The sequence below is a fragment of the Perissodus microlepis genome, chromosome 20 (assembly GCF_051167445.1).
Source record: "Perissodus microlepis isolate ML-2025 ecotype Zambia chromosome 20, ASM5116744v1, whole genome shotgun sequence".
NCBI lineage: Eukaryota > Metazoa > Chordata > Actinopteri > Cichliformes > Cichlidae > Perissodus > Perissodus microlepis.
Window position 1 is genome coordinate 18,069,853 of NC_140480.1, and position 25,017 is coordinate 18,094,869.

Sequence of the window (25,017 nt, forward strand, 5' to 3'; positions counted from 1 at the left end):
TGTGTTTACAGCACCCTCTGTGGTTGCTCCAAGCAATACATTTTAGAAACTGCTTTATTTTGAAAAAACTTCATTGAGCAGGAAGAAAATAATAATGGATTGCATTTAAATAGCGCTTTTCTAGGCACCCAAAACGCTTTACAATTCCACTATTCATTTACTCTCACATTCACACACTCACATTCACAAAATACTGTCTACATCTTCTGTTTATGGTTGTATCGCCGGTATGTACTTAAAGTATAAGTTCTTACTTTGCTTTTGTGCAATATGTTGCGCGCTAATGCAATATTTGGCTGGAAAGCTAGTCCCTTTGTTAAGCTAGTTAGCCGCGATTTTGGAGGTCATCTGGGATAGCATCGATAGTACAAGTTTATATAATAAGACATATGACATATGCTATGTAGTAGCAATGTGGTATATAAGTGCATATTATGCTGCACATATGTATATCATGACTGTATTGTTTGTCTTGTTTTTAGTTTCACCCTTTTGAATGTCAGTAAACCTGTTAACAACGTTCATCGATCTTCAGAGTTGTGATATAAGAAAGGTGTTAACGCCCCTGCATCAGACATGCACCCATAACGGCACAACGTTATTCTCATTGAGTAATGTAACGGAATACGTTATCTGTAGTGGAATACATTTTAAAAGTAACCTTCCCAACACTGACCATACTTTTGAATAGTCAGTGCAAAAGAGTGTCTTTGAGTTTCAGTTACTGGCCAGTTTTGCCTGGTTTGTTTTCTTATTAGTGTTAGTGTATATTGATTATAATGTATGTGCTTACTCCAAATAAGGTACAAATTCAAGGAAAATTAATAAATGCTGTTCAGATTTTAAATTCTGTTTAATTGTACTGCCAACAAATAACAACTTCAGTCAGCACAACCCCTGTGGTCTTGGTCGAGGTGTTTTAATGAACATACAGTTACGTCATTGTTACATACACCAAGAGGCTGAAAGGAGTAAATGACAGTGAATGCCAAATTTCTCACTAGTCTAATACTTCATACATGTGGAATAAATAATATCATGATGACATACATGCCAAACTGAGAGCTAAATAAAACAAGTAGAAAAGTGGCCAAAAGGTTTTTGGCAATGGTGAGGCTGAACAAAATCTTTACACTTGATCCTTAATGTTGTCCTTGGTTTCCTTTCAGTGAAAAAAACAAAATGAAAAAAAAATATATATATATATTATATAGACACAAGTTAGAAGGTTATCACCCAAAAGGGGTTTTCACGGTTGTTGTGACAATGCAGCTTAATAATATTATAAAAGTATGTAGAGTCTATAGAGTACATAGACATAACAAATCACTTGGAATGTAAATGAAATCATCAAACTTAAACTTCTCAGTTCCTTTTCAGAAAGCCCAAACCTCTCTGGAATGGCATCAAAAGCACCACAAAAAAAAAAACAAAACAACAAAAAGCAAACAAACAAACAAACAAAAAACCCCAGAAAAGATTCAGATAATAATTCAGAATAGATAACCTTAAGGATCAGTGCAGTCCCATTTAAATTTGATGATGTTTTTCATTTTCATGGATCTGTTCCTAGAAAATTTTGTCCTTGAAAGCAAACTTTAAACTGTGTCTGTTGAGTGTTGAGTTCAGCTAACCAAAAAAGTTATTATTTTTAAGTCATATTAGTATAATCCCATTTAAGAACTTAATTAAAAATAAGTTATGAGTTAAAAACTACTGTTAAAAGGTACGTGAAGTTACGAATTTCCTAACTCTGTGATAAATAAAGTATGCACCATCTTAATCAAAATATTTAAACTACTTAGATCTTTAGGTTTATCAGATCTAACTTACTTGGGGTTATGTAGCATTTTCTTTTCTTTTTTAAGCATGGGAATGGGTGGGTGACATTACAGAAATATATATTTATTGGCAAAATCCTTAGTGTTATAATACAAAATTTTAAATTCTGAGTGCTAAATTGCTTGGATCAGCAACATTTTGTAGTATGTAAAATCAGCAGTCTGTTTGATTTACAGTCCACTGTTCTACTTTACAAAAAATGTATTGAAGACAAGCATTTGTTAAAAGATGTTAATTAGTAGAAATATAGTTGCAGATATGGTTCTACAAAGATCATTTTTTGTTTATATGGTAAATATGAACAGAGAGTAGATACTAAAGGAACCACAATGAAGAGAAATAAATAAATATCAAAACTGTAGTGATTGATGCAGATGTGAATGATGGCAGTTAATCAGAGTACATGTTAGACTCTCAGTTTTGACCTTGGTGTCCTTGGAATTCAGCTATGAACAGAGCTCAGAATAAGTCATCCCGTGAGGAATTATCTGATATAGATCTGCTACAGAAATGTTATTCTTCTTCACAAACTTAACACATGCACAAATTATGACATTTTGTTTTATTGTCTTCTTCATCTTTTTTTTCCATGTTCTGTTGTTCAGCAAGAAGGACTCCTTAGAGTAGGCATCAGACAACTTCACCAATATTGGTGAAGTTGTCCAGGCTTCACATGGAAGAAATTAAAAATAAATAAAAAGGGTCAACAAAGATCAATCTTTCTTGATGAGTGTTTTCTTTAAGACAGGAGAAAAATCAACATATTTGCTGAATCCAGTGGCTTAAATTCTGTTTGGGTCAGATATACAGCATGCATAGTCTCGAGGTAGCTTTCATGGTCTATACGTTTTCTGACAACACAACCAGAATCATATCAATCAAAGATTTACAGAGACTACAAGGGACTTTTAGGGTACTCAGCTGTTGTGTGTAACTCAAAGGGTTCTTTCCTAAAGGTAAACAGACAATAGATCAGTATGTTTTAACAATTCATTGAAACATTGCTATAAATTCATTTTATTTTTAAAATGTTTTAAATTCATCCTAAAAATGTGCTCTGCATTCACATTTTTACTGTAATTCAACCTTTTTTTATTTGTTGAACTACTGCAGTAATAGCAGAGTGATTCTGTTTCACTTGGAACATTTTGCAAAGAACCAGAAGTAACGTTAGAATAACTGGGTATTATTTCCTCACTGTGATCATGGTTATACAAAAGTTATTTTATTTCAAAGATTACACTCAGATTGTCTTTTAATTCACATTTAATTGCTTATAACAAATTTCTAGTTATCTAAAAAGTTTGACACACCTGAAATTTGGTGCAAAAAGTATGTTCCTAACACTTCCTCATTGTTAGTTTGGTTGTTTCCATGAAGAATACTTAAAGCTTGCAAAACTGCATCATTCAGTCTTTCACCCACCAATATAAAATAATGTTTAAAAAAACCTAAATAGCAGTCACATTTGTACTCAGTTTGTGGCACACACTCACAAATGCTCTCTGGAATATGCGAGTTGTAGCAGGCAGTGTGGGTTATGCTGGTGACCCGGTGTACTGCTGTTTAAATATGTTGGGAAAGTACTAGTATGCTTGGCCTGTCTCAACTTGCAGCAGTCCCAGTACAGCTGAGTGGTCGGCCAGCTTCACTCTGCGCTGATTGGAGAGATTGACGTTCTTAGCCAGGTAATCCACAGCAGCTGTGGAGAATAGAAGACAGGATGGAGAGTTAATGAAGATTTGTTAGAATCCTCGCCGCTTGCAATTGATAAAATGGTAAATGGACTGAAAGTCACTAAGGCAAAAACTAATTAACTAAAGTTAATACAAATACGAAGGACTAAGAACATAAAACGGTTACAAAAGGATTACAATGTGAGACAACCCAACCAGACAACCTGACAATGAACAGAGGGAACCTGACACGCTATATACACAGAGGGGAACACATATGGAACAAATAGATATAACAACAGGGGAAGCAAAACTGAACACGCTGAACACAAGACAAAAGACTGTCAAAATAAAATCGGAAACACACTAAGATGCAGACCAAAATACATGGCATGATACAGGGGTAAGAGGAAGGAACACACAGGGGAACAAGGCAGACTGAGGAGAAAAAGGGAGGCGACACAATGAGAGAAACATGGAAGCAATTAAGAAAGATGAGACACTGAGGGGGAGAGAGAGACAAGACGGGCTGGGGAGAACATACATGAATGCACATGACAGACAGGGGAGACAGAATGAAACACAAGGAGGGAAAATGTAAAGGGAAAAGGGAGACAAAACACAAAGGCATTACTGGGACCTGGGAAACAGGGAAACATGCAGGGGAAGGCACGTAAACACAGATGACACGACAGACACGAGACCAAAACACAAGGGGAACCTAACAGACAAGAAACTAAACATAGTCAATCACCCAGGAACACAGAATAAACTAAAGACTAACTAATGAACCTTAAACCATCATCATAATACATAACAATCACCAGAACCCAAGAGACTCAAAATGCTGGGTCGGATGACCCAGAACCATGACACTACTTTTACATTATGAGTAAATCATGTTATTTCATGGTTTACTATTTATCCTGCAAACCTAAATGATCAGTTCATTTCCCCTTGTACTCATTCTTGATAGCATCTCCTGACAATGTGTTATGACTAAGAACAACAGTGGCATTTCAGTGTATTGTTTGATGAGAAAGCCTGAAAAACTGTTAAATCTGTTAAAAGAGTGTTCTTTCTGGTCTATCTTGGGATTATCTGATCATATGTCTCTCTAATGTTGTAGAGTATTTATCTTTCAGTATAAAGAGAACTGGAGTGTAGGACAAACATAATTTTTGATTTTAGCTTTTGTTTTTCCACTTTGCTGTTTGTTTATATGTAGGTACCAAAACTGCTTGGTTAAACTCTTAAGCACAAATTAGAAGGCAATCTTGTCCCCTATCATTTCTTCATTTTTTAAATCACCATGATGATGAGAATTTTTGATCAGCAGAGGAAATTTGGTCTTGTGATGTACTAGTGTGTATATGTATGAGGTAACTGTTTTGATTTGATTGATGTATAAAAATAAAGTACTTAATTACTCACAAGTAATTTGATATACTACTCGGTACATTACTTTCATGTGACTCCATAAATTAGTGTTTCCTAACCTTTTGGAGCCATCGCACATATTTCACAAAATAAAAATCACACGGCACACCACCAAACAAAATTTTTTCCTCGCACCAGGCTCGGTTTGTCCCCAGTATACCTTTCTTGCTTTCTTCTGGCCACTACTCATGCTAGGGCCTTCATCTGGGTCAGAATTTTTTCCAGGACCCAGGTCAGATTGACTACTTTTTTTCAAATCTCACAGCATGACTATTATGTAATTTTTTCTTCTGTTTTACCTGCAGTTGGCAACCTATTTAATTAGAGCAGATAGTTATACTAGTGCTAGTGGAAAAGAATGTAATTGTTCTGCCCGTTTCTCACGCCGATGGCTTAGAGTACGAATCAGGTGGAACCAGATAATCTTCAACGGAACACCTGATCAACTGTTGGGAAACAGTCATAAATGACCATGGTCACATAATTACTATTTCCATACATAAACACAAATCCCGATACTAATGAGGACACACATATGATCTTTTAGTTTTTATGCATGAACACGAAAACTGACAACACAAGAAAAATTGAAAGAGACTTAGGAGAGAATGCCACAGTGACTTTTAAAAACATGAACACATACAAATGCGCTTACTCATCACTGCCTTTATTGCGTGTTGAAGAGGCTGAGCTGAGCTGAGCTGGGGTCAACATACACTCACCTTTACATCATTCTGGGTTCTAGCCAGTGTTGGGAAGGTATTCCAAAATGTATTATTCCACTACAGATTACAGAATACATGGCCCAACATGTATTTTGTAATGTATTCCATTAAGTTACTCAATGAGTTAAGTTACTCAATTCTGTCTCACAGAAACATGGCTAAAAGACTCAGCCTTCCACATCCATGGCTGAGTCCATGGCAGAGTGAAACAGTTCAGGGGGTCGGCCCCACAGAAGGTTGTGGAGGCAACACAAATCCAAAAGCCGGCCGTGCGGAAGGCAGCGGCGGCGACACAAATCCGGAGACCGGCAGCGCGGAAGGCAGCGGTGGCAACACCGTTCAGGTGATTGTGATAGTCGGACGGGCTCCTCAGACCCCCCAGCGGAAGCCGCAGGCGACGGTGATGGTCGGACAGGCTCCTCAGACCCCCCCAGCAGAAGCTGCAGGCGATGGTGATGGCCAGACGGGCTCCTCGGACCCCCCCAGTGAAACTAGGAGGCGGGAGCGGATCTTCGTGCCCCCCCAGCAAAGAATGAAGGCTGAAGCAGCCCCTCGGACCCTCCAGCGAAGGCCGAAGTGGCTCTTCGGACACTCCAGGAAAGACCGAAGGCTGAAGCGGTTCCTTGGACCCCCAGCAAAAGCAGGAGGCTGGAGCGGTTCCTTGGACCCCCCAGCGAGAACAGCCACAGAACCAGTGTGAGCCAGTGTGAGCCTCTGGCACACGCGAAACAAAACCAGCAGGCACGGGGGCCTCTGGCACACAAAAAGCAAAACCAGCAGGCACGGGGGCCTCCGGCAAACATGAGGCAGACTGCAGCTGCGCAGAGCACTGACCCTGCTCAGGCAGCGACAGCCGGGCACAGTCCTCAGCTGGCTCCTTAGCCTCCAGGGGTCCAGAGTCAGCTGAGGCCTGGAGTGAGTAAAAGTCTCAGAACAGGCCAGCTTTTGAGAAACCAGTTTAGTGTTAATATGTTTGTCTCTCTGCTCGGTATGGGAGGTAGAAAAACAGTCCTTAATGCGTTGTATTGCCATAGCTTCCTGTACAGAGGCAGGTGAAAGCGAAGGTTGTACACGTGACAAAATAGAAGAATGAGTAGATGAGGAGGCAGGTAGCTGAAGAGATAACTGTGCTACTGGTGAGGCTAATGGCTGAACAGGTGACCGGGCTAAGGGTAAAGGTGTAGGCTGGGCTACTGACTGAATGGAAGCCTGAGTGGCTGACTGTAATGATGGTTTTAGCAGAAGTTAAGCTGGTGAAGCGGGGAAATCACAGTCATTATTCTCCCCTGTCCCAAAACACACAGCCCCTGAAAAAACAGTCCCAAAGACAGAAGTGGTGGAAAAAATGTCCCTTTGACTCACCACAGCCAGCTGCTTAGATGTCAGCCGTTGTCCGCTGCTGCCGGACGAAGTCTGCTAATTCCCGAGCTTGCACTGCCGCCTGGGCTTTATGTAGATCGGCAATTAAATCTGAATCCTCTGGCCTGGTGGAGATGGGGATTTCCCTCGAGGATTGCCTCAATCGCATTCATTCCCACAATCTTCGCTCTTGTATTTGAGGTGTGGGTTATCCATTCCACCAGGCGTAGGACTCGCGCCAGATCACTCTCCCCAGGAAAGTCCGCTGGATCCATGTTTGTGGTCGCTCCGTACTGTCACGGCTGGGGCAGCAGTCGTGTGGTGTAGTGAGAAAAGGATCCAAAATGCAGGTACTGGCTGAGGTGCGAGTAGGCATGTATTTGTAGTGAAAGCAATGTACAAACCAAGAAATAAGGAACAGGGAGCAACTAAAACCTAGACCTAGACTGGGAAAACTAATAAACAAACCTGAAAACATAAGGACACGCAGGGAAAACACGAAGAAAGGAGAGCGGCGAGACGCAGGGAATACCAAATTACACAGACGGAGCGACAAGGAACACAGGCAGGGACACACTATAAATACACACAAGGTAATGAGGGAATGATACGCCAGAGGGGAACACAGCTGAACCTAATGAGACACAACGAGACACAGACCTTCAAAATAGAACAGGAAACTCACAAACTGTTTTACAAACACAAACTCAGGGACATGAACAGAGCACAGGGGGGAAAGAACACAGGTAGGAATAATAAAACACTGAACACCAGAACCAAACCCTAAGAATTAATACAAAATCAAAACAATAAACTCAAAACGCTGGGTCACCGACCCAGGACCATGACAGTTTTCTTTTTATTGTGTTTCTCGGTTATTCTGTTTCTTTCGCTCCGGGACCGTGTGCACCTAATTTCATTCCACCTCATGTAAACATGTGATGCGAATAACACTAAAGAATCCTTGAATCCTTGGGAGTAACGTATTCTGAATACTTTGGATTACTTAATATATTGTCTTGCTTTTTACAACTACATGAATTATGTGATTTATTACTATTACTGAAGGCTACTAACCATACCAATACCAACTAGATATTTAAATCTTTATATAAAATGCCTAACAGTAATGTGGACATTAGGTAAGGCTGCACTTTTTGCAGTGCTTGTATAGAAAACTATTTCTGTATCAGTAATATGTTTTCTTTTTGTCTGTTAACAAGCATGTGAAACTGCACATGATTATTTGCAGCTAGCAGGTTGTTAATGCTATCCATCAAATCTAAAAACACTATGTTAATACATGGAGATCCTGAAGGCTACTCCAAAAAGGATCGGATTATATTTTAAATATTTGTTAAACTCTCTTCCAAACCCCAGCTCTCTATTGTAAGTTTTGAGTGTTTACTAAAATGAAAATAAAAGCGTTCTAACTTCTCACTTGTCTGTTTTTATTCAGGCAAACATGTATAATATTTTTATTAAGAGAGATTAGGCTTTACCTTTTAAGACTTAAACTTAAGTGTTTCTGTCACGTAGTGATTGTGCTCAACTGTACAAAGCTTATTAGGCATTATGAAACACATGATATGTAAAAGCGAATTTTGCCAAAGTGCTTAAGATGCTTTTTTGAATTATCTTTTTTTTTTCTTAAATAAATCTACTACATCATGTGTAATTTTTTTAGTTAAAACAGTTAAATTAAGAGGGGATGGCAATAAAAACTCTGGAGCTGTGATGTCATCAAGTACACTGCAGTTCCAACTATAGCGTTCTCAGGAAGTCTGGACTCCCGCGTAAACTTACGAAGCCCGGACTAGTGAGAACGCGAGTACCGACTGACGTACTTGAGTATTGAGAAACAGCCTAACAGTCTGTAAACTGTGAATTAACCCCAGCTAACTCCAGCTAACAATGTTAGCTTGGTGACGAGTAGCCTTCATTAATAGTAATAAAATTCACACAGCAATAGTACATCGTAGATACTGAAGTTTTGACCATCCCATTCATCTCCGGAATTTCCAAGTAAGAAATGCATTCCTGCCTGTGCACTGCTGGCTCTGGGTCCATTGTCTAACTGATGCCACCAACATTAACAGGATGCTTACATTAGAGCCTCCTGTGTGTTTTGTTTGAGTTTCCGGCAATCAGAATCAGAGAAACTGTATTAATCCCAGATGGAAAAAAAAGGCCATGGGTCGGACTCGAGCCATGTGCCATAGGATTGCATGCTCTTCCAACTGACCTAAACCTGCACCCAACTGCATTTAATCACCAAAATTGGAGAAGGTATAGAGCTGGGATAGCCTAACATTAGTCAGGAAACAACAGGTGTGTATTCCACTTATTTCAATAAACTAACTGTATTCTGATTACCACCTATTTAAACGGTAACTGTAACGGAAGACGGTTACTCATATTTTGTATTTTAAATACGTACCGCCTTTAAGGTATAAAGGTTGGACTTTTAACTGTATTTTTATAACTTTTTTAAAACTTTTTTTTTTTTTTTTACCAATAAGGCCCTCGCTCATGGCCATACACAATACACCAAAGTAATTTAATAACAAAATTTTGTGACTTTACACATTACTTCTTACAATCTGAGCTCAAACAGTCATGCTGACAGATTTCTTTCATTGATTATGGCAGCATTTCTTCACCATGTAGAAAAACTGAGACATAATGTTGAATTTGCTGGGGGGTTTTTAATCTTATATTAAGATATCTAATAGATTGAATGCATAGTTATACTTTTTAAACTGACAGAAACTGGAATTTCACCATTCTGTGGACTTATATCAAGGGCCACATATATCAAGTATGTGGCCCTTGATATAAGATGATTTTAATAGCCATGACATAGATGCAATCTAAATAGGCTGATTGTAGCACAAGTGCAGGAGGAAAAAAAATTTTGTTTATATATTTTTTTTCTCTTTTTATCGAGATTGCAGATTACCAAGGAACGTTTACAATGCAACAATGATATCATTTTAACTGTAATGTAACACCTGAATTTAGGAAAGGAATGTGCTACATTACTACATTATTGAAAAACGTAATTTAGTTACAGTACTGAAACATTTCGGAACATATTACATGTTAACCTCAGAAATGAGAACAGGCTAACCCACCGATCCCTACATTCTGTCTGAAAATACTTTGTACAACTATCTACCTACAACCCATTCAAGGGTTACATGAAAGTTAGTAGAGTTTTTTGGGATTAACAAAGTCCGTGTAAGGTGTTGAGGAACCAGGACACCCTGATGACAAGTGGGCTACTGGAACAAGATGGCATCGGTGGAGAAGAGATAAAAATTGGGCACTGTTGGGAAGCTCCTACCCAACTAACCCCAGCAGAAAAGGTTACATGAATAGGATAATTGAGCTATGGAATCTTTGATTCCCAGCATCCAGAGTGATGGCGAAACGACTAGTATGACCCCCCTATGAGCAGTGTTGGGGAGTAACGGAATACATGATACGTTACGTATTTAAAATACAAAATATGAGTTACAGTTACCGTTTTAAAAGGTGGTATTCAGAATACAGTTACTTTGTTGAAATTAATGGATTGAATGGCGGTATTTTCCTGTTTCATAAGGCTATGCTCTCTATTTTTGGTAATTCCACGCCAGTGGCAACCCAAACAAAACACGCATTAAGAGGCTCTAATGTCTGTGTCTCAATCTTGCGGCCCATGGGCAGTGTAGTCCGTGCTGCAGGGAGAATGGACTGCCATACCTGTTATGTGTCTGTGAGTGCCAGGGAGGGAGAAAAAGAGTCGAAACGTATGAGTTGTCATCAAGCAGAAACAGGAGATGGAAGCATGTAAATAGAATAATAACCACTGCAGCCAAAAAGAGTGCCTGACGAGCCCAGTTGTAAGTAAGCTATTGACTCAACTGTACACTGTGTTCGTGTTTTCCTCTGAAACAATAAGTTCCGTTGGAGCAGCCTTTCAACGCCTCTCTCTGTCTCTCGCTAGCAAAGTTGACCCAGAGAACAAAGTAAAGCTAGTTTTCGGCTACGAGCCTGACACGGAACCCGACATATTAGCCAGAGGTCTCTTTACTACGGTTCGGAGCCGCGGACATGTTTTAAATATACGCGCAAAATAGTTTTCTATACGAAAGCGCTACAAAATCTCGTATAGGATCTCCATGTATTAACATAGTGTTTTTAGATTTGATGGATAGCATTAACAACCTGCTAGCTGCAAATAATAATAAATATAATAAGTTACTTTAAATTACTTTACTTTAAATTAGTAACTTAGTTACATTACTAGTTACTTCTATCAAAAGTAACTCAGTTACTTCAAGTTACTTATTACTTTCAAAGTAACTAGTTACTAGGGAAAGTAACTTTGGTTTTACTCAGAATTCTCTTGTTAATGTGTTGCTTCTGTGGCAGGATGAATGTTATTCCTTGGTTCAACCCACTTTCAGCCTGGCACATTAGGGGGCGCTAGTATAAATAGTGGCCATTTGAGCATTCCTGGATCGCTTACCTGTGATCTCCTTTTTGGTCACCTGACTTCCCTTTGGTGTTGCAGAGATCATTCTGAAGCCTCCATCGCGGCTGGTAGGTGTTTACTCATTGTAGTGTGTACATTACCTTACTTGGTGGTAAACAGATATTGTTTTTAGGTCATAGCTGTAGAAGCCTCCTATGAGCCACTCTGCTCATGTTTTATGACGCGGTTTACTCGATACGTAATTCAATTTTGTTACGATCTCTGCCTTTTATTGTTATCACTTATTATGCTTTGCAGGAAGTGTGGGCCTTAGTTTTACGCAACGCTACGCTAGCTGAAGTGCTGCTGCTTTGCTTTGCTTTTACCGTCTGTTCCCGTTGCGAGGTTTCTTTTCCTGCTGCTGCCAGCTTTTTAAAGTGGATGTCGGCGTGGACAGCGGCCATATGCATGCCGGTTATGGGAGTCAGCTGGCGTACATATTAATTGACCGGATGATTAACTTATAGTCGGGCAGACGGCAAGTTGGAGCAATACGGCGATTCCGTTTGTTCCAGATTTTAAAATTTTATCCAGATTGTATGTTGTTTTTCTGTTGTTTTGATCTGTTGTTTGGATTTTTGTTACGCCACTGGTGGGAGGCCCTTTTTCTAGCTGCAGATCACCAGTGTGGTCCTGCAGTTGGGTTATCCCCCAGCGTTACATATTATTTTTGTTGTAATATATTAACATTTCTTTGTTTCTTTTATTCAGATGCGGAGTGCCGATGTGGAGGAGACTAGGGTGCCTTGGTGGTGGGATCCTTTGAGTGTACACACCTGCCTTGTTTAGTTTATTAGTGTGAGTGTGTGATTTTGTGTTGCACTTGTGTCTTGGTGTGTTTTCTTTTTTTGAGTTTGTGCGTGGCATCCCTGCCCCTCCACTGGTAAGCCTCAGCTCTGAATACCTTTTTAAGCATATTTGTACATGGATATTTATGATTGTGCTCTTATACGGTGTTTTAAATAATTATTAATAAATTGTCAACTTGTTTTATCATTGAACCTCGTCTCTGTACTGAGTATAACAAACCTAACTGCCTTCTTGGTGATTAGTGTTACTTCCAGTATTCTCTGGGTGAAATTCCCAGAGTGGCGTTGTCTTTTAAACTGTGAAGAGTATTTACTTTATTCTCACCTCGTGCTGCCACACTTCCGTAACTGGATACCCAGCAAGATTGCCAGTCTTCTAGCTTGCTTACTTGCCACAAGTGCACTGTGCTACCTACCAATAGAAAGGAAAAGATAATGTGCATATTTCCACGAGAGAAATCCCACGCCTGGACCGTCGCTGACCGCCACCATGATTCTAGCCTGCTTTTTACATCCAACACAAAAACTGCAGTCGTGGTGGTTTTGATTGTACTCAGAACTCAGAAATTCTGCCTTCTGAATAGGAAGATGTAGGTAACACCAGACTGCAGATGAGCTGCATACAGGGCTGGACTGGGACAAAAAATCGTCCCGGGCATTTTGACTAGAGAAATGCCCGCCATTATAGGAAAAATCATAAAGCCTTTGAATGAAAACAAACACTGTTGTGACAGTGATGTACTCTGTCTTGGTGATATGTATCAATCTATCAATCGTTTGTTGTAAGATTCAGATAATTATTTTTTTAAAGCTAGACATTTTAAATGAGAATAAGAAAGAAAGGTATTTCTTTGTGCCCCCCTGTCCCTGTTAATGCCCTACCTGGCCCCCTGGCAACACTTTGCCTGACCCGCCCCTGCACAGTTACCAGCTATCAGCTACATAGAAAAGGATCCTGGTTTTATTTGTCTCTCAGAAACAGTTCATAACTTCCCTTCAACTCATTCATGTCACCTAAAAGGTAAACCTGTTTCTCCATCACCTGTTCAGCTCTGATGATCCAGTAAGGACATCTCCTGGTTTCATCTTCATGTTTCACCAGATAACCAAACCGACATCATGACGAGCAGCTTTCACAGCTGTGGCTCCAGCAAACATCAGCTGATACTAGAAAGTAATATTAAATAAATTCTAACAGCTGATCAAGCTTAAACGTGCTGCTGTTGTTTAGCGCGACCTCCGCTGGTTTCCTCTTTCTGGCGCAAAGTGGGCGATAAACAAACAACAGAGAAAAGCCAATCAGCTGATCATTGATCAGTTAAATGATTGAAGTAGAAACAGGAGAGGGAGGGGGAGAGAATGAGAGGAGAAGAGGCAGCTGTGCAGCGAAGACACAGAATAACTCCAGCTTTGTGTCTTTTTCATTGTAGCTGAAGTACGGGACAAACTGTGTTTCTTTTCACCTCAATACAAAACGAGTAATATATTCTCTGAATATGAGACAATTCCGTTTTTTAGGGGATGGTTGGCAACTCTAATAATTAACCTTATGAACAAAATAAAGTTCAACATCAGTAACATCATAGCACCCACCCAGCTGTATAGAAACTCTGTCATGCTAGCTAGTACGCAGTATGGAAAAAGTCAGCATAACGAAAATAAACTCCACCTAAACTTGGTATCTGACCCAGATAGACTGCAGGTCATAACTTCTTACCTGAAGTTCAGTTCACCTGACACTCGGACCGGCAGCCGCTTCGGGTCTCTCCTCTTGCCTCCCCTTTCCCTCATCCACCTGCTGGCCTCCACCACTTGCTAATGTTATTGAATCTGTGGAAACTCCGCGATAGCCACCACACGAAGTAACAAATAACGAGCCTATCTAAATCCCAGTAACGAGTAACGCGTTCCTGGTTTTGGCATAATAACTAGTTACCGTGCTCGTTACCACAATAATAACGTAGTTACTGTAACGCGTTACTTAATAACGCGTTAGTCCCAACACTGATGATAATATATTAAGTAATCCAAAGTATTCAGAATAAACGGAATGCGTTACAAAATACATTTTGGGGCATGTATTCTGTAATCTGTAGTGGAATACATTTTAAAAGTAACCTTCCCAACACTGCCTATGAGCAAGCACTTTGTACAGTGTTCCAACATTCGGAAGAAGGAACTGTTCTCACGGCTGGAGAACAGTTCCAGCCGTGCTACGGAAAGGGGGAGCCAGGACGAGAGGTCGGGGGGGAGGGGGGGGATATATCATCACATCCACCCAAGATTGGGTACCAAGCCCTAAGTGCAATGGAAGAAGGATCACTAAGTGCGAGAACAACTGACCTGAAAGATAGGATTGTGGCGAAGCTTGAAACTTGGATCCTCCATAGCCAGTTACCAAGACTACGTGAAGTACCCTCAGAAGATCTACTAGATGATGTGAATGCAGCACTACGGGTGATATCTACCATGACCATTACCGTGACTAATCAGCTGATCTACACCAAAGCAACAGTGATCAGTGTGCTTGGCTACAAGTTCAATAGCCACAAGGAGCAGTACCCTCCATGGAGAAAGAGACTAGAGGCTAAGGTCAAGGCAGCACGGAGGGAGGTATGCCAACTATAACCCACAACGGCAATGTTCAGTGGCAACTGGATCTAAGAGCAGACCACAGTGACCTCCCTGAACAGGTTCCAGTAACCATCACAGTGGCAGACATCCAAGAAAGGGTCTCCAGTATGACGAGTTGGACAGCACCAGGCCCCGACATTGTTCACTTCTACTGCTGAAGAAGCTGACTGCATTCCATGAGCATCTGGCAGTACAAATGAACCAGCTGCTCATCAATGAGAGACACCACGAAATGGCTAACCAAAGGCTGGACAGTCCTGATCCCCAAGAAGCCCCAGAAAGGACTGGTCCCATCCGACTACCGGACAAGTGTACTGACTTCATGAACTAAGTTAATGAAGTTAGTTCTGATGGGTGCTAGAGGAATACAATGCTCAACAGAGCTCTAGCTGGAGTGCTGAAAAGAAACCTGGGGTTATTGGCTTCTAAATATAAATGCATTTTGCCAGAAACACCAGAATCACAAAACTATTTCAACAACCGCCAAACAGCTAAAACAAATGAGCAAATGAGCAACAAACAAGCAAATGAGAGCAGGTAAACAGATTCCGCACAAAGACAAAAACACAGAGCGTGGACCTGAAGGATCAGAATCTGTGAGCTGTTGGCTTTCAGCTCCGACGGCACAACAGCTCACAGATTCTGATGTGATGTGATAACTAAATATTTGGCAAACAGAGAAGGAGAGTATTGGTCAAACAGCTGGAAGCCCTTACTAATATTGCAAGTAGTTAAGCTAGCAAACCTGATTTAAAAAAAAAAAACACTATACCTATAATTTTTAGCTATTTAAGGAGAATATATGCTTTAATGTATGCTTTAATATATGCTTTCATGTATATTTTGTAATATGCAATAGGTTTCTATGAAGATTATAATGTACACTCTGTACACACATGACTGTGTTAGTTCCCACCCAGACAACGCAGTCATCAAGTTTGCAGATGATACCACCGTGGTGGGACTCATCTCTGGGGGAGATGAGACGGCGTACAGAGCTGAAGTTCAGATGCTGTCAGATTGGTGTGTAGATAACAACCTGGACCTCAATACCAACAAGGCAAAAGAACTGGTAGTTGATTTCAGAAGGAGGAAGTCTGAGCTGCAGCCTGTCAGCATCAACGGGGAGTGTGTGGAAAGGGTCTCCAGTTTCAAGTTTCTGGGTGTGCACATAGACACAGACCTCCAATGGAGCTCTAACACCTCTGCGGTTTTAAAGAAGGCCCAACAGCGTCTCCACTTTCTGAGAATCCTCAGAAAAACAGACCTGAAGAAGGAGCTGCTGACCGTCTTCTACCACTGCTCCATTGAAAGTGTGCTGACATATTGCATCGGTGTGTGGTTCTCCAGCTGCAGCACAGCACAGAGAAAGGCACTCCAGGGGGTCATCAATATGGCCCAAAAAATAATTGGACATCCTCTTCCCTCCCTGAAGGACCTGTACAGGACTCGCTGTCTCAAGAGGGCACGCAGCATCCTACGGGACGGTACACACCCAGGACACGGGGTGTTTAAGCTGCTGCCATCTGGCAGGAGGTTCAGGCTGCTGAGGTCCCGAACAAATAGACTCAAGGACAGCTTTTACAACAGGGCAATAGCCCTGATCAATGCAAATAGCTGATCTGACTGGCTACCTACCTGGACTTTTTTGGGGGGGGTTAACAACGGTAAAAACAGTAATAATAATAATATTTATATCTATAACAAGGTGCAATAATAATTAATGTGCAATAATAACAGTGTGCAATACAAATACACTTATTCTTCTTTTTTATTACTAAGTTATTATACTGTGTTGTGTTGTTTGTGTTGCGTTGTGATGTGTCGTATCGTGTTGTGTTGTGTTACATGTAGTGCCGACGTAGGACAGTTTTCCAATTTCATTGTACTATTGTACTATGTATGACTGTGCAATGACAATAAAGAGTTATCTATTATTTATTGAGCAAAATGATCAGTTAGCAGCAGACCATGATCGTGGGCCACCAACCACTACCAACACACGCAACACCAAAAGAGTGCCAGCAGTGAGTTAGAAAGTCAATAATTAATGTTCATTGTAATAAAAGAACATCAGTGCAACAGTGTTGTTATGTGAGAAGTTATTAATAGTTTCTGAGTGAAGCTCTCAAAATAAGATGGTGTCCTTATTACTTGTCATGAGGACACAGTCACTATGACAGAAAAACAGGATATAAAATGTCACCACACTAATTCTTTAACATCTATTGTCACAGAACAGATTATTATATATCCAATCATACAGATTAATAAGAAGACACTACATTTGACAGACAGACACAAAGAAGTCAACAATTTGGTTTATATACCCAAACACAGAGAGGCAAGCAGTCACTAGAATAAATGTAGTTTTTAGAAAGCTGACATTAATGCTTAGCATATTTTCTCTCAGACTGGTAAATGTTGCCCCTCCCTGGTTCAGCTGGTGATAGCTTCTCTTTTATGATAGATGTTATGTGACATGTTGTGTGTGGGTTGTATATGTGTGTTTTAGTTATGGGGAGAAGGTAAGTAAGGCATGTCAGTTAAGTAGCTTGTGGGCATAGAAAGGAAACTGTCACTACTGTGATGATGAATGAGAGAGAAAGAAGAGCACCTTTGGGTGGGCAGGTCTGTCTGCCAAAATGCCAGTCACCTAGACAGCATGCGGGGGAGCAAATGCGTGTATTGGTGTGTGTGTGTGTGTGTGTGTGTGTGTGTGTGTGTGTTTCACAAGGGCTTAGAAGGCCCTGCAAAGGGAGCTGTTTTTTTCCTGTCAGGTAGGTTTATACCTTAAATCCCTGTTAAGCAGTCACACTGAGAGTTTTCTGCCTCTGAGATAAAGCCTGATAACACATAGGAACAAACAGAAATTCGCACGGGCAGTCATGTCAGCTTTTTTGACGTTATGCACTTTAATCTGTCAGGAGCTTCCTGAAACAGAAGAGTAAGTTGTGGTGTGAAAAAGTATATGCCCCCCTCCTGAGTCCTTATTTTTCCATGTTTGTCACAATCTGTTTCAAATTATTAAAAAACTGTAAATATTAGCATAGATTCCCCCCATCCCCCCCACACACACCCCCGCCCCTTCAAACCCCCCACACCCCCACCCCCGCACACACACACACAAAATGCAGTTCCTAAATGAAGGTGTTAATTATTACAGCAACAAAACTGTAACCAAGCATTGGCAATAACGTTTTTTCCCCCTAATAATAAAAGCCTACATTTAGCCTACATTTGTTTTTATTTGTGTTATCTTTGACTAACTTTTAAATTTGTTTGATGATCTGAAACATTTAAGCATGGCAAACATACAAAAAACATAACTGGAAGGGGGCAAACACTTTTTCACAGAACTGTAAATGCCAGAAGCAAGCTATTAAATCTGTCTGTAAAAAGGAAGAATGGGGTGGATGGTCATGTCCATACCCTAAATGTCATATTAGACAATGACCATAGAAAATCTTCTTTTAACTGATAGAAATTTGAAGGGAAAAATCTAAAAACCCAGGACAAAAAAACCCATTTTAAATCTTTTAGTTAAAAAATGTAAAACATAAGTAAACTAATTTTTCAGCATCACTGTGAAACAGGATGTTTCAATTTTAGAGAAATTGTACAAATGTAAGAAACCAGTACTACATATTATTCATGTCTGTGGGATAAGAGAACTGAAGGAAGAACTAAACTAAAGCAACTGAGAACTAGGTACAATGAGTAATTATTTAAACTGAACTTCAAAATAGCTGGGTAATAGACCCAGGACCATGACACAATGCCATAATTGTAGTAGTAGTAAGCTCAGCATCACAATTATGGCAAAGGTGTAAACCTGATGAGCACCTGGATGAGCACCTCCTTTCCTCAGTGAGAACACTGAAGATGGGTTCTTGCAGCATGCTAGTGACCCAAAACATTCAGTTCAATTCAACTGTAATTATATAGCACGAAATCACAACAACAGTCACCTCAGGGCACTTTATATTGTAAGGCAGACCCTACAATAATACATACAGAGAAAAAAACAACAATAATATGATCCCCTATGAGCAAGCACTTTGGCAACAGTGGGAAGGAAAAACTCCCTTTTAACAGGAAGAAACCTCCAGCAGAACCAGGCTCAGGGAGAGGCAGCCATCTGCTGTGACCGGTTGGGGTGAGAGAAGTAAGACAGGATAAAAGAAATGCTGTGGAAGTGAGCCATATATTAATAACAAAAAATATTCAATGCAGAGAGGTCTATTAACACAAAGTGAGTGAGAAAGGTGACTAAAGAATAATTACTGAATGCATCATGGGAATCCCCCAGCAGCCTATTGCACAACTATTTCAGCATAACTAAGGGAGGATTCAGGGTCACCTGATCCAGCCCTAACTATATGCTTGAGCAAAAAGGAAAAATTTAAGTGTAATCTTAAAAGAAAAGATAATGTCTGTCTCCTGAATCCAAACTGGAAGCTGGTTCCACAGGGGAGGGGCCTGAAAACTGAAGGCTCTGACCCCCATTCTACTTTTAAATACTCTAGGAAACACTGTTAAATGTTCAGTTTCTATGCCATATGTTAAAACAAGATCTAGAGTGTGATTAAAGTGGTGGGTGGGTTCTTTTACATTTTGACAGAAGCCAATTGAGTCTAGTAACAGATTAAATGCCATGTTGAGGCTGTCATTTTTAGCATCTTCATGGATGTTAAAATCACCCACAATAATTATTTTATCTTAGTTAAGCACTAAATCAGATAAAAAGTCTGAGAAATCAGACAGAAACTCTGTGTAAGGCCCAGGTGGATGATAGATTATTACAAATAAGACTGGTTTCTGAGTTTTGCAGCTGGGGTGGACAAGGCTAAGCATCAGGCTTTCAAATGAATTAAAAGTCTGTCTGGGTATTCAGTTGATTAATAGGTTGGTGTGAAAAATTGCTGCCAAGCCAACCCCTCTGCCTGTGCCTTGAGGATTCTGATAGTTAGAATGCCTCGGGGGTATTAATTCATTTAAGCTAATATAATCATCCTGCTGTAACCAGGTTTCTATAAGGCAAAGTAAATCGATTTATTGATCAATTATTAAGTCATGTACCAACAGAGACTTGGAAGAGAGAGACCTAATGTTTAATAATCCACATTTACTCTTTGGTGCAGATGTGGATACTGTATTGTACTTTTTTTATGATTTTTTTTTATGTTTAAGTCATTTTTTGCTGGTTTTGAATTTGATTTTTATCTGTTTGGGAGCTGACACAGTCTCTAAGGGGATGAGGTTTTGGTGGGATAACAGGAGAAGAGAAGCTGCAGAGAGACGTGTAAGACTACAACTCTGCTTCCTGGTCCCAACTCTGGATACTCATGTTTTGGTTTAATAAATTTGGCCAGATTTCTATAAATGAGAGCTGCTCCATCCAAAGTGGGATGGATGCCGTCTCTCCTAAAAAGACCAGTTTCCTCCAGGAAGTTTTCCAAGTACCTCTAAAGCCCACATCATTTTTTGAAGACCACTCAGGTAGCCAGCAATTTAAGGAGGACATACAGCTAAACATGTCACTCCTGGTCCACTTGGGGAGTGGACCAGAGAAAACTACAGAGTCCAACATCGGTGTGATTACAGCCATTCCCCAACTCTCTGTGAATGGTACTCATAGCCATTGATTGGTGGTCATTGATCAGTGGTCACTGATCAATGGTCATGACAATATGCATATTAATGACCATGAAACTGACCTCATGGCCCATTGTTAGTCAGTGGTGCTGGTGTCAGTCATTATGCAAATGTGCTATTTATAAGGTTGGGGAAACCTGCAGTCAGCTGAGACTGCAGAAGTCACTTGGATGAGTGACAAAATGTTTCTTCCACTGAAAACCTTACATCCAGATGATCAGAATCAACTTTTGGGGATCTTCTTACCTGGATGATTGAGCATGCATCAAGACAGTGTAAGGGACCATTTCAGTTACTACTAACATCCCAGACAGCAGCTAACGTTAAAGATCAAGTCACTTGGTTTCATGCTAGTCATTGCAAGAGAATTTCAGAACACCAATCATACCCCAAAGTGGTTAAAAAGAGTGCTACATTGATGTTGAGGAAGACATGCTCTACCGCTTTAACCTATGTTGGAACAAAGAGAGAGAGAGATGAAAAAGCACAATCCTCTAACAAGGGCTCATCAATGGAACACAGACAGCACCTGATTAAACAACAAGTCAGATGTGACCTGAAATGTTCCTCGTGTTTTTCAGTTCTGGTGGCACTGGATGTGACTTTTCTCATAATTTTTTACACGACAGACATTCCCACGACATCACAAACACAGGAAAAGCTGGCATTAATAATTAAGGCATTCCTTCCAGTAAAGTTTTAAACCTTTACCTAGTCTTATGTCAAACATAACGTATGAGAACGGCATACCAATTTCACAACCAAACAAATTACCTCAGAAACCTTTGTATCAGACCCTTATTTTCCTGATGATGATTACAGCTGTAAGATGCTTTGTGACACTGTCCATACTGTAACATGTGACCTATGTTTGCATCAGCCACTAGATGGCACTGTGTTACTGCAGAGTATGTATTTTACCGGCGAGCAAGAAGCACCGGGAAAAATGGAAAAAGAAAATAAAATGGAATCGGAGCAGAGATCGGTGTGTGCGTGCATTTAATAAGAAGCTTGGTATAAAGACAAAGATAATACATGGTGTCAGAGTAGCGGTTTTCTAAGCAATCCCTCGCCGTCCGACAGCGCAGACATGGAGGCTTACGGCGTTCCCACACCGTGCATGGATTGGGACTCTAGCAACCTGCCCGAGGCATGGCGGCGCTTCAAGCAGCACGCCGAGTTAATGTTCGCTGGTCCTCTTCGAGGGAAGGAGGAGGCAGACAAATGCAGCTACCTTCTTCTATGGGTCAGTGAGAAACGACGGGATGCAATTAATACAATACAAAATACTACATAGAGTGCACTATACAGGTCATCGGATGTTCCAGATGGGCTTTACATCTTCCAACAACTGCTCACACTGTCAAGGCAATACACCAGACAATTACATCCACGCTCTTTGGTTCTGTCCACGAGTGCAGAAGTTTTGGCGCGGGATATGTGAAGACTTATCAAAGTGTCTGAAATGTAAAATTCCAACCTCCCCTTTAGTGTGATTGTTGGGCAAATTGGATGATGTCACTACAGAAACGAAATACAGTCCACATGGTTTTTACTGCCCTATGCATTGCCAAGAAAACGGTCCTCATGAACTGGAAAAATAAAAATAATCTTAATTCTAACCAATATAAAAACCATCTAATAGATCACATTAGTCTTGAGACAGCCTCTGCCACCACATTAGATCAATCCCTCTGGGCTCCTTTGATTGGCTCCATCACCTAGCGGGGGTGGGGGGTCGTGGTTTGATCCCGCCTTCGCCATTGTGGTTGATGTGGAGGTAGGGACAGGCTTAGGGCGTCTGGAGAATCCCTAGGGACGTTATCCCTGGAGGGCTTAACCCAGGGGTTGTGGTCATAACCTGGTTAGTTGCTCTGGTTGCTCTTAGAGGGTGTTCTCCTTGTGGCTGCGTGCAGCCGGGCTAGGGGAGGGTCTGTGCTGGCGAACGTAGGTTACTGGCCTGGTAGCCTGGCTGCCCCTGAGTGGATCCGGGGCAGGCGTGGGGGCTTGGGGTTCGGGGGTGCTTTGCCTCCGTGCTAGGGCTCTGGCTGAGCCTTGGGGGCTTAGGTCCTTGTTGGTGTGTCGCCGAGGTTGTGGCGGGTGGGTGCACGGGGGCTCAGCCCTGGTGCAGGGGGCCTCTGGCGCATCGGCCCAACTAGGGGGCTCTTCAACTGACAGGGAGTTTGTTCCATCCTTGCAGGAGTCCACTCTGCAGGTGAAGGAGAGTCATAGGAGAGGTGGAGAATAAACTTAACCTGGGTGTCTACTGTCTTGTGCAGTCTGGGAGATGATTGAATGTTAGGGTGGGTACAGTTTCCTCTGCGGTGGGGTCGGGTGGGCTGCCCCGGGTCCTGTGGGGCTGGGGGGTCCTGCTGCCATAGGCCCCAATCTGGATGGGCCTGGGCTCCCTTGCCTTGGTGGGTGCCGAAGGACGGGGGTTCCTACTGGGGTCAGCGGGGGAGCTGGCCCCAGGGAGGGTCATCTTGCTCATCCCTACACAAGTAGGGCCTTGGGGTGCGGGTGTGTCACCGGGGAACAGGGGAGGCGTCCCCCCCTCTGTCCCCTTCTGGCCACCTGTGCCTCAATTTTATTCCACAACTTAGACATCCACATTACTCACACTCTCATAACACATACATATAGGGCCTTGAGGGTGGACACGTTAACGGCGTCCAGTGGACGGTCTGTGTATTCAAACCCACCTCGGGCACTGGTGACCACCTCACAATTTTAAATCCATGTAGACATTGAGGGTTCTCGGGAGGGGCCGTGCTAACACCTGCTGCTCTCTGGCAGCAACACCATGCTCTCCCGTGTTTTAAATGCACCTTAGAACAACACGCAGCAACACTACACATGAGCGAGAGGAGGGAGGTTTGGGGTCTTCACACACCCCTGTTCTCTGCTGGCCATCGGGGCGGGGGGGCTGGGAGGAGGTGTTGGCCGTCCGATTGGGATCTGCTGCTGCGGAGCCTGGGGCGGTCTGCTTGCCTCCACCCCGGGGAAAAGGGTAACATCTCCTGGGTCTAGGTGCCGTTTCCCCCTCCAGGGGCGAGGGTACCTGGACCTGGGGTATAGAGTTTGTTTGAGGAGTGTGATTGTGTGTACAGTGTCCATGTATGTCTATCCCTACATTGGGTGAGTGCTGAGTATTTGTATATGTGTGCATGAGGGTGGGAATGCATGTTTGTGTCTGTGTGTGCCTGTTTGTCTGTGTTTACATGTCAGGTCGGGTCTTACACTCCACCTCTCTGGGAACTCCCAGGCCCTCCAAAGGCCTATCTCCCCTCACCACACTCCCTGCCGGTAACTGATGCCCTCAGGGGTCGGTGTGTTGGTGGTTCTTGGTGTCCGGGGCTGGGCGCTCAGGTATGTACCAGCTCACTCCCGGTGACTACTTGGCGGGGCCTGGTGCCTGTTGCCCGGTCAGGCCTCCTCCAGGGCAAAGGGGGCCCTCGGGCCTCCGACCTCTAGGCCTGCGGCTCGGTTCACTCTGGCACAGTTGGCTGCCGGCAGAGCTGGCGGGCACGCCACTGCAGCCCCCTCTGGCTTCTGCTCCGTGGCTACTGGGTGACCCCTCATCTGGGGCTCTACTCAGCTCTTCCCAGGAGGGTGGCACTGATGCCCCTCCGGTGGTCCTCCTTGGGTTCTCGCACTCTGGGGCCTCTGGATGTCTGGAGCCTTGATCTCCTCCATGGCTGCTTCATGCCCTGGGGGACAGGGCTATGGCTCTCTACATCCTCTAGCAGACCATTACATGGGGAAACCTTTTGAATACAAGCGCACTGATCCACACAGGTGTGCACACGGGTGTTCACTGTTCATAGACATAAACTACACCTTTAGTGGCTGCTATTTCCAAGCACATTGTGCGCTGTCGGTCCTGCTTGCTACACAACAACATTCAATATTTAGTATTTACTGCTGTTTACACTTAGCTAGATTAACGTGATGGTGTTGTGTTTAGTATGTTGCTCTGTTTTTTTTTTTTGCTTGTTTCCTCTTCTTTTTCTCTCAACAGGTGATCCAGGAGATTTTTTTTCCCTTCTTTCTCTTTTTAAGTGCCCTTTCTCACTGTCCCTCTTCCCTTCTGTTTTTCTTTTCTTTCATCTTTCTTTCTCCCTTCCCTATCCCTCAGTCATGTCTGTCCCGTCTGTAACAACTGAAAATAAAAAAAAATAAATAATAACAACAAAGGTTGATCAAATGGACAAATACGGCAAGGCCGTGATGATTCATTTGGCAAAGTAAATCCATTGGGTATCCTTGTTGGTCTTCAGACAACCATTCAGACGGCTAAAGAACCAAAAAAAAAAAAAAAAAAAAAGAGAGAAAGGGGATGTCTACAA

General features: G+C 42.0%; 1 protein-coding gene and 1 pseudogene across 9 annotated transcripts in view; both read right to left on the reverse strand.

Moving 5' to 3' along the window:
* Nucleotides 1-834: 834 nt before the first annotated feature.
* The window catches only part of LOC146364366 (paired box protein Pax-7-like), a 97,812-nt gene continuing 73,629 nt past the window's right edge, over nt 835-25,017 (reverse strand). For 5 of the 9 annotated variants that reach the window (XM_084918167.1, XM_084918160.1, XM_084918162.1 and 2 more), the window contains 2 exons: nt 12,702-12,788; nt 835-3,544 (listed from right to left, as the gene is read on the reverse strand). In XM_084918167.1, the coding sequence (XP_084774293.1) occupies nt 3,429-3,544; nt 12,702-12,788 (203 nt within the window). In that variant the 3' untranslated portion in view covers nt 835-3,428. The remainder of the gene's footprint in view (nt 3,545-12,701; nt 12,789-25,017) is intronic. The other 4 variants (XM_084918164.1, XM_084918166.1, XM_084918165.1 and 1 more) reach the window with 1 other exon arrangement.
* On the reverse strand, nt 18,139-20,059 carry LOC146364367 (uncharacterized; annotated as a pseudogene).